This window comes from Rhopalosiphum padi, chromosome 3 (genome assembly GCF_020882245.1).
Source record: "Rhopalosiphum padi isolate XX-2018 chromosome 3, ASM2088224v1, whole genome shotgun sequence".
NCBI lineage: Eukaryota > Metazoa > Arthropoda > Insecta > Hemiptera > Aphididae > Rhopalosiphum > Rhopalosiphum padi.
The window spans coordinates 48,930,469-48,948,226 of NC_083599.1; the positions used below are offsets into that span (position 1 = coordinate 48,930,469).

Sequence of the window (17,758 nt, forward strand, 5' to 3'; positions counted from 1 at the left end):
TAAACTGATACAACTTTATTTGATTTTTATCATTTTCATTTTTTTTTATTATGTATTAATTGCATTGAAATATACAATACACTTTAATTTTTCCAAGTATTGATTCATAACACAGAATCAATGGTTACTTTTTACATTTAATAACAGAATGATAGTAAAAAACTATATAAAAGGATTGTTTAGCCGCTTTGTACAAACAAAAAGTTGTGTACGAAAAAACTCTACTGCAAAATATTGTTTGGAATTAGTTAGGTAAATATTTGTGCATAACATTTCCACAATACTTATAATACTATTGTTTTTACTTGAAAACAATACATAGACTTCAATGTATAAAATATTATTTGAATAACACTGGTACAAATGTTATTATATACTAATTATTTACAATACATTTATATATTATGTTGATACTTTAAAGTTATTTAATTGAAAAAATTAAATTTATTTCTGCTTATCATAAATAAATTAATAATGATCTGAAACTAAATTTTAGTATTATACCAATATTACTTTATTTTAAGTTATAACCATTGATATTAAACTTATAAATGCGATTGCGGCATTTTGTAATATTCTGTTATTATGTTTAATTTCTTTGTGCATCCTTATTATTTTTGTATAGGAACTCCGTTTAACATTCCTATTTTAGATACTACCTCACACTATTTATTTTCATAAATTAACACTTCATTTGATAATATATTTAATTAGTTTTATTATTATAAAAGTAGTTGTAATTTTGAATTAATATTAATTTTTCTTGTGTAATTTATTAGGTACAAATCATAATTATGTAATGTAATTTCTTTTAATTATTATCATTCAATAAATATTATATAAAAACATACATAAAAATTGAATATCAATAGATGAACTGTGTGCAACATCAAATTTTAATAGTTAAAAAAATTATTTCTTGAATAAATTATGTGTATGATTACATTTCTCTCCATTATTAAGCTGTTGTTTTTTATTTTCTCTAATGTTGCTGAAATTATGTGACAATAACTGTTTTTAAAGTATATATATTTTTAAATTATCTAATGGATCTTTTTGAAAATTTTTACAGCTCTAAAAAAATTGTAGAATTATAAGATAAAACATGTTAATTTAAATATATATAATCTAATTGTAAACAAAATTTCAATACCAATAACCCTAGATTACACATTGCACAACAATTATTTATTAACAAAGATTATAGTATAGTATAAAAACATGTTATGCAGTTACTTAAGCAATGAGGATTATGAAAACATATAATACACTGTATTGTATAAAGGTCCTTGTTATTCTGATCAAATATTGAAAAAAAATTGAGCAATAAATATATTTCATACACTCTATAACAATCATGTTACTGAAATTGTATTTATCCATGAAATATTATAATTATATTAAATGTTTTATTAATATCATATTTATAAAGAAAGTCAAATTTTAATGACGTTAATATTTCTTAGTCTAAAGAACTTCTTATTGACTTTAAATCTTAAAATTAAGTAAAATTTAAAATATATTAAACATATTTACAAAATTATAATTACTACTAGATTTTTATTACCAATAAAAAAATTTTTAACGTTACATACTCAGCCATTGAAGATATGTAGTTTTATTTAAAAACTAATTGATAAAATGTTATCTATAAGTTATTAAATAATTATTTAAAAAAAAATTGATAACCTTTCTTAAGAGAATATTCATTAAACAATTACTATCTCTGTCAAACTCGTACAAACTGTACTACTATGTCAAAACTATTCTTGGCTATTTTGTAACCAAACTGCTCTAACTATGTAAGCATAACATATTAGACAATTCACTTAAGTGTTGGTGTTCTATAAATTAGTTTTCAACAGTTTGAATATTAATTAACTATTATTAACTTCAATCTGTTATATCTATTAAAAAAAAAAATAATAAAAACCTATTATGTAGCAATAGATTATCACTTAGTACATTTTGTAATAGGTCATGCTTACATAATTTGAACACTTGGCTACCAAATGATAAATCCAAAGGGTGGATTTTCTATTATGAGGATGTGAAATATTGGGATAGAAATGCTAAACTTACATTATAATTATATTAAAATATATATTCAACTGTTCACAGAAAACATGATTTTGAAAATTATTTATGTACCTTATTATTACACAAAAATATTAGAAGAACCGGGTTTGCTATTAGAGCATTTAATATTGAGATAGCAACTCTTCAAGATCAAATAAGTGATATGAAAATTGGAGAAATGCGGTTTAAATTTTGGGAGACATCTTTAATTGAAATTTATAAAAATAAAATCCCAAAACATCCTGTACTCATTGAACTTTATACAGTAAGTATTGAATAAACTATTTATTTATATAACAACAATAATAATTTTAAAAAATTGTTGCAGGCAACAAAAACACAAAAATTAAGTATTATATATTTGAAACGTTTAATCTCATCTCGAGAAAATTATATGTTAAATTCATCTCTAAAAACTATTGAAGATTTAGAGACTTATGCTGAAAACTCTGTTTCACCAGTATATTATTTATTTCTAGAAGCAATGGGTAAATATTTTTTAATAATTTTAATGTTATATTTTGTCTGTGTATTATAAATATTATATTTTTATTTTTTGACTTTCCACAATAAAAATAGTTGTATACTACTTAAAGAAAATAATGTATTTATGTAACAGCCTTTATAAACAAAATTAGGCAAAAAATCTAAAGGTATTAAACATAAATTAATAATAATATTTTTATTTTTATTTACAATACAATAATATCATCAACTTTTGATTTTTATAACATTATAAGAAAACAATGAAATATTCTCTTTTAAAAATAGAAAATTATATTATAAAATCAATGTTACATATTTAGTAGTTAATAACTAATAATATAATAATTTATTATGTTATTTTTTTTTCTAATATAACTATATATAGGATGATTCTTTTATCATTAAACACTCATTATTTCGTCAATTATAGACTTTTTCAATTTTTTTTTTTATTGATTTTTAGTTTCTTGCTTTTTTAAAACTATATAACATTTTTATTTTTTTCACCTTTATATTTAATTCACTATTAAATAGTGCAAAATAATACATTTAAATTATTATAATAAATAGATATTTATTCAAAAATATACTTGGATATTATTACAGGAATTAAGGATATGACAATTGACCATACTGTAAGTCATCTAGGTAAATGTCAAGGAATTGTAAACATTATTAGAGGTATTCCTTATAATTCAAAATCTGGGCGTATATCAATACCACAAGATATTTTATTAAAATATAAAGTTTCCTATGAAAATATCATCAGAAATTCAAGGGAACAGAATGTGCGTGATGCAATTTATGAATTGGCTTCAAGAGCTAATAGTCATCTAATGAAAGTAACTTAAAAATAACTTTAAATAATAATCAACATATTGTTATAATGTATGTGTTAATTTTAGGCCAGAAAATTGGAAAAGGAAGGAAATAAACGTGTTAAATCAATATATTTACCATTTGTTCCTCTTCATTTATATTTGGAAAAACTTCGACAAGCAGATTTCAATGTATTTGATAAAAAACTACAAACACGAAATAATTTATTACCTATGAAACTTTTATGGCATAAAATAGTTGGCTGAAATAATTATTTAGTCAAATAGTTTTGTTAATGTTTTTACAAATACACTTTTGTATACTATGATTAAAAGAACATTAAACTACTGTTATTGTCTCTATCTTAAAAAAAGGAATGTCAGCAAATTTGCGTTCAGTAAAACTAATTTGGTTTTATTAGCTTTAATACTAGAGCAAATTATACCATTTATAAACTTAAAAATTAGAAGAAAAAATTTTTTTACAATATTTTAATTTTTAAGCAATTTATGAATATTTACAAATTGTAATATTTTATACTCATAACTGACTTAAAAATGTATAAATCTTACTTACTAATACAGATGATGTTTTTTCCCTAAGTTTGTTAGAAGATCATTTCACTTTAATATTAAAGCTAACAACACAGAATTGGTTCTGCAGAACTCAAATTGTTTATGTTGTATAATATTTGTAAAATTTAAACAACACATACAGGTATAATTTCCTCTTTACTTGATTAAATTTCTAATGATTATAGTTATTTAATTAATTTTAACAATTTAAAGATTAGTCTATAATATTTGTTATTTATTGTTATTATGAAATAAAATTGTTGTACTTACTTATTTGTTGTAGAATATGATAGATAGCATGTTCTACTGATGTATCATAAATATAGTGGGAAATTGAAAAATACATTGACATAGTTTTTTCATCTTAGGGCCAGCATTAAACTATTTTTCACCTCTATTATATTTATTTTTGGTATTGTTGATAAATGATACTATTAGAGCCTATAGACCCGGGGTCAATAATAGGCCCATTGAGGGGAAATAACTGGACCACCAAAAACACTTTTTTTAATGCTGGTTTTTAGCACATAATGTAGATAATATTTAATCTATTTTTATTATTATTATGTATATTTTGGAGACTACGATAGGCGATGGCGTTCATCGTTTATCGCCGTTAATAATAATAGTCATGATAATATATCAGTTATTAACTAATATTTAAGTTTTTTCTGGCCCATGAAAATTTTTTTTCGAATTATCTAAACCGCCATAGAATTTAATTACTGACCCCTGTATTAGACAATGCCCAACTTATTTTAGCATCTATATTTTTATCAACTATTTTGTAAATAAATAACTAGGTAATTCATTACAAATGATTGTTAGACAAGATATCTAAATATCTAATAGTACCAAAATGCATTAAGTATAGAAAATAATAAACCCAATCTTATTATGTTTTCCATACCAATGTCTAATGCATTAAAATAATTATTAATAATAAAATATAATATACATTATTCATTACATTTTGTAGGTTAATGATTATCGTGACCATAACTTGGGATTTTATACATTTGTATATTTGTTAGGAACATCTGCATATCAAAAGTGTGTGTTGTGTATTTTTTATATTTCATTAAATTTAAGATATTCTGCATATTTTAGATTAAATAAATATAAACACATATTTTGTTAATAAATTAAAAAAAAGATGATAGTATTATTCTACTTAAACAATAAAAATAAAATAATATAATATAATATTAAATCTAATTTAAAAATAAAAAGCCTTCAATCACCTCTATGGCCATCTTTGTTTTAAATCATATAAATATAATAGATTTAATAATTATTAAGTTTAAACTAAAGTTAATAATATGATGCATAGCTGCCGCATAGGTATTATAGCAGTGATTCCCAACCTTTTTTATTCTACGCCCCTTGTAAATTTACTAAAAATCTCATTCCCCTTCCTCAAATTAGAGTTTAGGCGAATTTTTTTTTTTTTTTTTGTGAGCAATACAAAATAAATATATATTACATAATATACAACTATTTACTTTTATTATTTCCATCATCTTAAAAATGTATTATAAATCAACTTATGAAGTAATAATATTAAGTACAAGAAAAAATTATTGAATATAAAAACAAAAATATTTATATAAAATATAAATAAAACAAGTAAATTTAATGAGAAATTTATAATATATAATTGTTATCGATGCCTGATAACCTGAAAACGAATAGTGATTTCAATTTTACACATTGTAAAATAACATAATTATTTTCGTGATTCCATCATCACTATATCCCCCCTCCAGCAGGCTCTAAATTCCCCTCCCTCCACGGTTGGGAACCGCTGTATATTATAGCATATTATCCTAAGTTAAATAATATGTCGTGTACACTGTTTTTTAATCCGTAACACCGGTAATATCTCCGAACATTATTTAATCACTAAAATTGTAAATCACGTTTGAGACTGTAAGGTGGTTTATCGGGAATGTGAGGATGTAGCTATGTTTTTAATAAGCAGATTAGTAGGTACCTACATACCTACTTGAGGTTAATTTTGTATGAAAGCGGTTATAGTGGAGTTTAGTGAAATCTGAGACATTTTGTATTAGTAAATCTTTATGCGAATATAAAGGTTGATCATGTATTATATAGGACACCAATTAAAGTAAATACTGAGAGCTATATCACCTACTCTACGAGACTACGACACTGTTCAATACAAATAATATACACAGGGGTGTTCCCATAGGGTATACTACATATACGCCGTATACTCTCAAGATTTTTTTTCAATATTATGGGTAACTGCGTATACCCATAAATCCATAATACATGCGTATTTGATGATATAGTATACTCTCAAAAAAATTCATGGGAACACCACTGAATATACATATTATTATTGGCTAAAAATGAACTCGTCGATCGTCTTGCATCAGATTATAATTTATAATAGATAGTAGTACTATATAGTAGTAGGTTGTAGGTATATAATATATTATAATTATAAATATAATGAAAAACATAGTTTGGCAACAATTTACAAAAGCGCCATGGTAACCATAAAACATGACAATTTATTATTATGGATCTAAACACAAAAGGCGATGACACGTACACTACCAGTGACACTCAACCCACTGTGGCGGTGATGCGCACCGATCAACCCGCGTCGGCGTCGTGTGAACTGAACTATTCGCCGAGTGATGTTGCGAAATGGACGAAAAAATTTTTGGACGCTAAAACACTTAAACAGAATACTATAACGGTGTTCGGCATGCCGCGACTAGTGCGACCGCCGTTTCAGGAACACTATACGGTGAGCCGGTACTATGGACCAGAAAAATTCGTTCCGCTCATTTATCGCGCAGAAGAAATGTTTCCGAGCTCTGAAGGCATTCCGCATATTGAACAGTAAACTAAAGTACAACATAAAACCTACTTAAAACACCTCATTATACGTACGTACGCTATAATGCTATATATTAGGTACGTCGTATGATAAAAGCAAATAGATTAGGTACCTACTATATAGTATAATAAATAATAATATATTAATACATGCATGTGTTTACATCGATGTTTTATTTATTGGATAGTTTTTGTTCAGCTACCTGCCGATTTGTAGAAAAATACATTAAATTTAGTTTACTTTAAAACATGACATCCTTAAAACAATTAAGTTTAAATTATATGTACTTACCATTGTCCATTAACCATTATACCAATCAATTTAGTTTTAAATTTTTTTGCATTTTTCATATCTATTTATTTATTAAATAATTTTTATTTTTAGTAGTTTCCATATTCTGTTAATTAAAGTATTAAACTTTATGCATATGTATCATATATGTATATGTATTTTTTAATTATTCTTTATTAACTGGTTTTTACGAACGCCGTACCTACTTAATTAACAATACCTATCTTTAATTTAAACTATTTTACACTTGATAGATTTTTATATTTGTTAAATATTATTTTATTTATTAATATATTATTATGATTATTATTATTATTATATTTTATAAATCTACTCCTAACGGCTTTTAACACAGGTATCAACAAATTAAATAACAATATATATATAAGTAGTTAAAACAGTAAATAATGAAAAAGTTTAATATAATAAGAGAGGTAACTATAACATAATATATTTCTTAAATATAGGTATACCTATTTACAGGCTACAGTTCGTTTTCTACTGAATTTATTGAAATTATATTATAATGCATTTACAAAGTTTATTAGTACACTTTTCTGGATTTTATACAGTATTGTTCGACATTTTTAGTTTATTATTAAAGTTTATTTTTAATGCATTAAATGTACAGCTCTAGCTCTATAGTTATAACTTATAATTATTATTTTAGCGTAAATGTGTATTATGTGTACTTTTCACGTATTTCATTTCTACCAATTATAAATTATAATAAATATATTTATACTATTTATAAATTTTTTTTAAAATGTCCTTATAGTTTTGTTTATAATTTAAAATCATAAAAATACGTTGTTATCTACCTGTTTGTATTAAAATTAATTTAAATACAGCCTAATTAGTTTTATAAGTTAATAAAAAAATAAAAAAATATGTAGTTTAAGTACCTATACCTAAATATCTACATTGAAGCCATTGATATGGCATAGATACAATAGCTTAGGTTATTAGATGGGTACTACGCTGTACTAGTATTCATAATCAATAGTGCTTATATGTCCGTGAGCTACATGAATAAATACAATGATACCAAAAGCCAAAGTGTTTATAAATATAAAATAATAATAAGTAAAGTTTGATTTTTTATGATGCGAACCGTATCTGACTTCCGAAAACCATAAACTGGGCCCAGCTATTCCTGTTACAAAAGATAAACGGTAAACCTATCACCTACATACATATTAATATATTATATAGAAAAAATTATTACGTAAATTTGTATGATTTACACTACTTACATTGAAGTAAAAAATACATTAAAAAAGTATTTATTTGAGAAATATAATACAAGTGGAGTAATGGAAAAACATTTTGCGGGGTAACCCCGTTCACTACACCCCGCGCATCTAAACTTTAAATACGTTTAACTCATAAACTATACTCACCCTAAATTCGATTTTTATGTATAAATACTCAGAAAAATATTCTGCTTTGGGATATGAAATTAAAACTATGTTGTCATTCAAAAAAGTAAAAAACTTAAAAAAATATAAGGATAAAAGATATTTAAAAATTTAATTTTTTAATAAAAACGTTGTTTTTTAACAACTTGAAACTATGCAAAAAAATATTTTCAAAAACATGAATACTTTTTGAAATATTGAGTGTTTTATGATAAAAGAATTACCCCGTACAAATATCTGTAAAATTTCAAAATAATAGTTCAAAATTAGTACCAACTCATCATGATGTTGGCATTGTAATACCTATACTAATATAGCAACATGTAAAAAGATTAGATTTTGCTGTGATTGTTTAAATCGTTTAATGCTTATTTTTATAACAATTACAAATATTTAAAATTCAAAATCAGAAAAACAGAAAAACAGTATTTAAAAGAAAGTAATCCATACAGTATAAAAATATAATGTAGGTACTTACTTAAATATTTGTTGATAAATGATAGATAGTATTTAAAATACTTTACAATACTGACGATTTATAGATACCTATTAGGTAGGTACATATATCATAGAATATATATATATTCTGTGCATATATTATTAGTTGCTTTATTGATAGCTAAAAATAAATTTATATTTGAATATTTACACTTGAGTAGTTGAGTACTTATTTCAGGATTTATAGGTAATTAATATGTTACAAACAGCAAATAAATGAATGACAGTTTAGTTTATTTTTATATTCAAGTAACACAATATAATATTAGATAGATAGGTAGGTAGTTCCGGAATTCGATTAAAATCCACCATTGGGAGAAAGTATAGGAAAGTATTATGTAGGTAGTATTTATGAAGGGATACTTGATTACAACACACACGAGCACACTTTCAAACACTCACGATTTTGAAATCGCGCCTAAAAAATAATATTAAATAAAATAGGGGAACTACCGTACAAATTTGTATTAAAATAAAAATAAGAAATGAACAATTTTGAAAAAAAGTTGTTTCTTTCATTTATAACTTATTCAGAAGTCAACTTCTTTATGTCGCCATTCAAAGTATCAACGCTAGATTGCATTGCAGTAGCATTTTCGTCCATTTCCTTGCATTCCGAAGACTTCTTCACGTTCTTTTGATGCATCTCTTGGCAACTAATAGATAAATGATAAATATATATAATATAAATATTTATGTAAATCAGGCAAAAAAAATAAAACAAAACATTAAAAATATTTATATCATTATATCAAATAACAAATAATAAAATAAATAATACAATTATATTAAAGTTAGAATATGTATCAGGATCTAGGATCGGTTACTATTAAAATGATCACTTCCAATTAATATAGCGTATATGTAGGTACGAGGTACTGCGTGGTACGACATGCATTCAGGGCCAGTCTTAGGCAAATTGGCGCCCCAAAACTGTATAATGAACTTTTTAGGAAAATTAAGATAAGGAAAATTTTTTTTTAATAATAGTTAAGTTTAATCAAATTAAAATTTTATACAAAAGCCTTTACAGAGGCACTTTTCTTGCTTTAATTTTTGCAAAGCCATTCAACAAACTTGACAAATCAAGAGTTTCAGCAATATCGTTCTCTATAGATAAAATCGCAACTCGCAAGTGATGATAGTCTTAGTCTAAGATATGTTTTAATGAGTTTTAATTTTTAAAAACTACGTTCTCCAGACGCAACTGTTACTGATATTGTCAACAATGCGTAGTGCAATCTAAATATTTGAAAATGTTTCTTTCATATCTGTGTCGAAAATGTACTGTAAAACATGATGTGGTGTAATTTTTTTGGTTGATAAAGTATAACGAATATGTTCTAGTTCATTTGCTACTTTGCTAGAATGCTAGATCTATACCATTTATATCTGATTTACCCCCTTCCGATAAAGTCAATCTAAGATCCATGCAATGAGTGATAAGTTCTTGTTTTTCAGGTAATTTGTCAGATTTATACAAATAATAAGTAAACTACAATAACTGTAAATGTCTTGGTAGTTCAATAGTATAAATACATAGTAAATCAGTAGGTATTTACTATTTATAGGTACATAATGATGAAAATTAGTAATATTTATTTTTACAATCTGACGGAAATATAAGTAAGTCGTTGGTATAGTATAATAAAAAATACAGTTTTAATATTTAACAAAATATGTCAAATAGATTTGGTTATATACCCTGTAGGTAATCCTTTTTCTTATTTAAAAAAATATATCAAATGATACTTTTTCGCTTATAGGTAACCGTATAATAAATTAATAAAAAAAAATTAAATTTTTTTCAATGTGTAAAATATATTGTAACTATGAACTTAACTTTAGTTTTTAAGTATTTACTACTTAGTTTAATATATTTCGAGTTTCTATAATAATAATATATTAAATAATAAGATTAAATAAAACCTATTTTAGAGAGTAGTCAAATTTCATATTAATTGTATTCTATACATCTGATGAGCTGCTGCAATCTACATCAAATATTGCAATTTTATTTTAAACTCAGTATTTATAAACGTACTTAAAAAGACTAAATGATTTTAATTTTGAAATGAATAATATTGTTGCTTACGCTTTGCCTAAGCCGGTATATACATTCAACACATAATCCAGCTCATTTTGTTTATCAGCAATCTCTGCTTTCAAATTGTTGATCTTAGAACGATAGTATTTGGACGACTCTTTGGATCCATGTGAACGTTTCAGTATAATCGTTTGTTTCTATAAAATTAAATATACAATTTAGTCAATTCAATTGTTTAAATGATATGTAGGTAAGTACATGAATATAAAATATTCAACATTAAATTATATATAATTATATATTAAGTATATATATATATTGTATTTACTTCTACGATTTCAGTTTGTTCTTGTATCTTTTCCATCATTCGCTTGGTGATCTCAGCATGGTTTCTGAAAAAATGATTCTTATTAGAAAATAAAAATAAATACTTAATTCATTTATACAAAACTTATACTTTTATATATACATAATTAGTAATTTAGTTTAAAAGTAAAGACAATGTGGTTGTAATCACGTACAATTTTTATATCAGCGATAGGTGGAGGTATAGTATAATAAATTATAATATATTTAGACACATATATTTTAATCTCTAATCGATAACTTACTGAGCTGCTTCTCTATCCTGCATGTCTACCATGAGCGAATTACTGCGTTTTTGATTGATTTTCTTCATTAAAATTTCACTTTTAGCTTTACGCTCATTAAGTTTTTGTATCAAGCAATCCAAGCTTTCTTGAGCCGCTTTTAACATCGCTTAATAATAAACATTTATAAACTATTATTAAATTATTCTTAATCATATAAATGTATATAAATATAAAATTAGACTAATACTTTAATACACTAATAGTTAATACTAATACTATTACAGTGGTTGGAAAATGTTTATACTCAGGCTACATTCAAAAATTAAAATGGTTTCGCGAACTGGACAAAAATAAAAAGCTGATACCCTTATTTTAAACATATTTTATTTAATTAATTAACTATAGATTTAATAATACTACAGTTTATCTATAACAAAGTTATGTTACATATAAATGTACAAAAGTATAGAAATTTCTAGTGGAGATAGTCATTTACTCATCTGTTAAGCGTGATGGGTACGGGGTACCTATATATATAATGAGTTTTCAAATTTTTCCATATAAGAAAATATACCTATTTACCCAATATGTAGATCCAAATATATTCAAGTATTTTGCAGCTATATTTCTAATTTTGAAAATAAAGGAAGATGAACACAAAAAAAAAATAGATTTTTTTATTGAGTTTTTAACAAAATCTTGTAAATGTTGACTGTAAATACCTAGAGTAAATCTATTATTTTTATTTAAAGCTTAAATGCTTAACATCAATATTAAGTATATTGATGAGTAGTTGAAAATATTTTGAACATAGTTTGAAATTTTTAATGATTATTAAATCCATATTGTATAGTAGTCTTTAAACAGCTTTGATAAATAATTTAATTATTAAAAATTAAATTGTTAACGATTCAAAAAGATTTCATCACTTTGAAGCGAGCCGCTGTATGAAATATATACAAATAGACACGCGTGGGCCGATTGTATTAGTGTCTAGTTAATTATAATATAACTTAAACAGAAGATAATAATAATTTTCTAAATCTAATTTAAATTTATTTTATGGGTAATTATTAAATTTCGAAACATTTTAGTGTCATATATATTAGGTATATATATATATATATACGCATTTTGGTTGTTTAAAAAATAACGCTAACCTATATAAACTATATAACTAATTGTAAGTAATACTTAAAATTATTTTATCAAAAAACAGAATAATGTTTAAAAATATTACCCTCATTCTCCTTTTTTTTTTGTAATGTTGCCTCCATCAACTTCCTAACAGCATACTTTTCCTTATTTTCCAATTCAGCCAATTCACGTTTTGCTCTTTCTCCTTTGATGTGCATAGCTCGCATTTCCTGAAGACAAAAATGTAAAATCAATAATTTAAATTGCTCGATTATATTTAAATAATATTCAATATACATAACACATTAACACATAGTTTATATTAAATTGGTTAGTATACTTATTTGGAGTATATTGTATATTACAGGGCTACAGCTATATTTTTTATTCATACGCGCGTACCTATAGACGCAACACAAAGATGTACATAGTAGTATATAGGTTCATAGTGTTCATACAATCAGATGTAATATCAATACCCATTTACACATTTTAAACGAAAAAGTTTAACAAAATATAAAACAATTGAAATAGAAGTGAAACGTTGACTTATTAAATCCTATGAGTTCGATCAATTTCCTTTAAAGTAAAAACTAAAACATAGTTCATAACTACAAATAAAAGTCTATTATAAATTATAGTTGGTCAATAATAACTATAGATACCTAATCTAAACTTGGGTATAATTCACTAATACTAAAAATTAGTTCATATTTAGTTATTAGTAAGCACTAGAAGAAATCAATACATCTACGATCTACCTATATAATATATCAATATCAGAAATAGTAGTGATATTGAGTTGAGGTAACGAGAATGAAAAGATTGTTGTCAACTGAGGTGATATTTTAAAGATAATTATGATTTTTAGTTTATATTGCTTATTATTTTCAAAATATCAAAAGTAAAATTAATTTTTTTCTAAGTGTACTTTGAATAATAAAATCTATATAAGTATATTTTAAAAAATGACTTAATTTTTGATCATTTAAATTTCGTTATTTTTGAGCATCAAACATAATTAATCTTTGATATTTATAAAATAAAAAAATAGTTATTTTTATAATTTCGCATGTATTGCAACGTAGTTTTTATGTTATACCGTTTTGATATCTACAAGATTAGATTATTTCATTTACTCATTAACCTATTATTGCATATAACTAATATGCATTATAAAATCTATGAATAACTATGTACCTAACTCAAATAATTATGACACAAAATAAAAATTATATTTTAATATTATGTACACTGTCTGATTTGTACCTATTTGCAATTTATTAAAAATAGCCACTTGCAACTAACCAACTATTTACCTATTTTCAATGTAGATAATTCAATGGACTAAAAGTATAAACAGAAAATTAAAAAAATATGCCTTTTAGCTTTTTGAATACATAAAATACTACATATGGATCAAGCTGACTAAACAAGATGAGTGTATACTGTATAACTTGCAAAATATTAAATTTTACACTTCGTGGTTAGGATTTAAATTCAAAAATATATTTAAGTAAATAGGTACTAAAATGTATTTGTTCCAACACCGTTTATAATGTAAATATCACTAAAAAAACGAAGGTATTAACAATATCAGATACTGGAAGACTAAGAGTATTTAAAAAAAAAATTAATGGGACAGTAAGTGAAGAACGAAGACAAAGGATCAAAAACACAACGAAACATAACAAATTTTAGAAAATAAAAATATTGTGAGGTACATAAGTCATAAAGTCATATACCCGTATAATTAGATGGATGATTTACATCTATACCCAAAGTGTCGATAGCAAGATGGTAACAATAGAGAAACAGCTAATCAGTTAGTGGAGAGTATAATCGAATTGGAAGCGTGATATGGACTATAATGCACTGCTTAGTAGTTACTAAATACTAAATAGTAGTAGTATATTACTTATTAGTAACTATAGTATAAATATTAAAATATAAATACTATTATGTATAATACAATATTTATATATATTATAATATGATTTGGTCATACCAATTGTAGAGATAATGATAGTCGAACCGGCTAACATCAATATATATAGGTAAACCGTATAAATTAAAATTATTCATCATTGAATAATGAATGGTCATATAGAGGTGTAAATAATAAAATTATTATTTATAGTAGAATGTAGAAGTCACAGCGATCATTCAACAATAAGTTAAGTGCAATATTTTATAGTTGAGAATAACATTGTGCACTACTCTATAAATGTATGAACTTTTTTTATTATTTATTTAAAATATGGAAATTTACAATCTGTACAATAAAAAATGAATAAATAAACTAGTTTTGTGATGGTAAGGCGTGAGTGAGGAAGTCGCCCAGTGGTGTCACCCCAGAACTTATAAACCTATAAATTATTACTTGCGTTATGATAGTCAAGTTATAAGATGTTAAAATAATTGACACTTTAAAATTATCATATGCGCATAGCTGAATAAATTTCTTTGGGATCTATAATATCGATAAAAAAATTACGTGAAAATGTCATTACTCATACAACATCGAAATATAAGCTAATAATATTTTAGTTTAGTAGGTATACTATATATTATATGGAAAAGGCAAAATCCACAATTATTTACAGTTATTGCAGTCTGCATGCAGCCCTCAACTCATAGAGTATAATAATTATTACCTAACCGATAACAATACCACCACTTATCAATTATCAGAATTATTACAAAATTAAAAATAAAGTTTTAAATTGTTACGATTATTAATTTTATTTTCAAAAAAGCATACACTAATTATAAATTAATTATCTGCCTATTCTGCCTACTTGATATAAGTCACCCTCAAGTCTATCATATATTTTGCTTTAATGAAAATTGCTCTAATATAAAATTTGAACGAGTATAATAATTGTAAAAACGTAAAAATAATAAAACAAACTGCAATTAAAGAACATTTAAAAGAGATTGATATAATGATATAGGCGATATAGCTTTTGAAAAATAATATGAATAATAATTGTAATATATTAAATATATAATTAAATGGTAAATTATACTCATTATAGGTAAGCAGACTTGAAAAACTCATCGCAATTTATAAGATTTTATTATATCTTACTATACGTAGATACATTGGTGAATAATAAATAAATAAATAACTTGTAATATTATTACGATTATTCTGTTTTAATTATATCGTATTATTATTATCCGTGTATATTTAACTAACATAGTATCATTTTTAAACGCCTTAAAACAACTCTTTGTACGTGATAAAATATTATAATTAATTACACACAACAATAAATAATGAACTATTGAATCTAATTTAATTTGTTATCTTTTGTCAATGATTTTTTTTTACGTCTTTGGTGTAATTTAATAAAACGTTTCTACTATATATAGAAAGTAACGATAAATGGTCTTGATTTGATTATATTTTAAGTGGTCGATTAGTATACAACCACCTTACTTTTTATAATATATTTATGTATGTAGGTACAAATGGTATTACTACAATAACCACTGCATACATAGCTCACTGGAGTTTGTAGTTGCATAAATAACAATATTTGTTTAGTTATATCATTTTTAAATTAAAATATTAATAATATATTATATTTTAAAGTGTTGCAACATAAGTAATTATGTAATTTGTATAATACGTATAATCGACATGGCGTTGCGCGAATCCCGTCGACCCGATTTTAATTAGGTATAAACCTACATAAAGTTATAAGTTATACGTTTACCTATATATGGGTCTATGTGCTATAACCAATCAAATTATTGAACCCAATATTATTAAAAATATTTTTCTACGCGTACATAATAATATATACTATGATAGTACTATTACTTTATCATCAATTCTTATATTTATTACCAGCTGTGCGTCAACTGCCAAATCGTATCGTATTTAGCGCGAAAAGCACGAGATGTACGCGCGCACTACCCACCTACGTAATATTATTTCTGTGCAGACATACAGGTAACAGGTAACAGGTAGGTGGTACTCAAGCCATACCCATATAATCGTGGTAATACACGTATTTTCACGATACGCGCAACAGTTACTACTTAATATATATTACATTTAAATATTACGTCCGCCGGTGTCGCGTAGTTTTCGCGTATACTGCGGGTGTGATGTATCTACGTACCTTGGGAAGGTCTTTCAAAATTTGATTCATGTCCATGGCGGGATCGGGTTTGTCCGTTTCACCGTTATTTCGCAAATCGAGTAGGTACAATATATAATATTATATTGAATAACAACGATAAAAGCGTATAATACTATATAGTTAATTAGGTATAATTAATGAATGTTGTATTGTATTTTATTGTCGGTGTTCAATACAGGGATGTAAGAGATAGATAGTATTATATAAGAGGACGTGGCAGAGAGTTAACGCTCCGGTTTCGGGTCCGCCGGTGTTCTGGGCAACACTACGACGCTGCTGCTGCTGCTGCTGCTGCTGGCGCGTCTGTCCCTGCCGCCGCCGCCGCCGCCGGCTCTCCCGCCTCTTTTTTCCACTCATTTCCCGCGTGACCGCCCGCCGCGGCGGCGTACCGCGGGGACGGGTACGTGGGCCACGGCGGATGGGCGGGCGGACGGGCGGGACACGCGCGATCTCGCCGGAGAACGCGCGGCGGCGACGCGTCGAGTTCGCGAAATAATATAATCAATACGTCGTATTTGCTCGCCGTACCTACACATACACGTCGTCATCGTCAGCGGCGCGTCGGCGGCGGGCGGCGGACTAATCTGGAAATAATAATATTATATTTGTTGATTCTCAGTATATTCGCGCGCACAGCACCCTCCGTCGTTTCGGTTGCGCCGTACGGACCGCGCGCGCGATCATAACACACACACACACACACCGCGCGCGCGCGCGTCACGATATAATAATAATGTCATGTGTAGACACATGTAGGTACCGGCCGCGGAGCGT

General features: G+C 25.8%; 2 protein-coding genes across 2 annotated transcripts; one reads left to right on the forward strand and one right to left on the reverse strand.

The window, feature by feature from the left end:
• Positions 1–17: 17 nt before the first annotated feature.
• Positions 18–4,302, forward strand: LOC132924201 (NADH dehydrogenase (ubiquinone) complex I, assembly factor 6). Its single transcript, XM_060988366.1, has 5 exons — positions 18–252; positions 2,122–2,344; positions 2,408–2,567; positions 3,172–3,407; positions 3,471–4,302. The coding sequence occupies exons 1-5, from the start codon at positions 149–151 to the stop codon at positions 3,648–3,650; spliced, it is 903 nt and encodes a 300-aa protein (XP_060844349.1). The 5' UTR covers positions 18–148; the 3' UTR covers positions 3,651–4,302.
• A 4,958-nt stretch (positions 4,303–9,260) lies between these two features.
• On the reverse strand, positions 9,261–17,279 carry LOC132926762 (uncharacterized). The gene is made up of 6 exons (XM_060991152.1): positions 16,964–17,279; positions 12,928–13,054; positions 11,706–11,853; positions 11,423–11,486; positions 11,143–11,291; positions 9,261–9,703 (listed from the first exon to the last, which is right to left on the reverse strand). The coding sequence occupies exons 1-6, from the start codon at positions 16,997–16,999 to the stop codon at positions 9,574–9,576; spliced, it is 654 nt and encodes a 217-aa protein (XP_060847135.1). The 5' UTR covers positions 17,000–17,279; the 3' UTR covers positions 9,261–9,573.
• Between the last annotated feature and the right edge of the window lie 479 nt (positions 17,280–17,758).

Bases quoted from the DNA above. Each gene is read 5' to 3' on its own strand.
- LOC132924201 (XM_060988366.1), top strand. From the start codon at position 149: ATGATAGTAAAAAACTATATAAAAGGATTGTTTAGCCGCTTTGTACAA. The intron at 2,345-2,407 runs GTAAGTATTGAA...AAATTGTTGCAG, and splicing joins TACTCATTGAACTTTATACA to GCAACAAAAACACAAAAATT. The intron at 3,408-3,470 runs GTAACTTAAAAA...TGTTAATTTTAG, and splicing joins CTAATAGTCATCTAATGAAA to GCCAGAAAATTGGAAAAGGA.
- LOC132926762 (XM_060991152.1), bottom strand. From the start codon at position 16,999: ATGGACATGAATCAAATTTTGAAAGACCTTCCCAAG. The intron at 11,487-11,705 runs GTAAGTTATCGA...TCATTTTTTCAG, and splicing joins CAGGATAGAGAAGCAGCTCA to AAACCATGCTGAGATCACCA. The intron at 11,292-11,422 runs GTAAATACAATA...TTAATTTTATAG, and splicing joins AACAAACTGAAATCGTAGAA to AAACAAACGATTATACTGAA.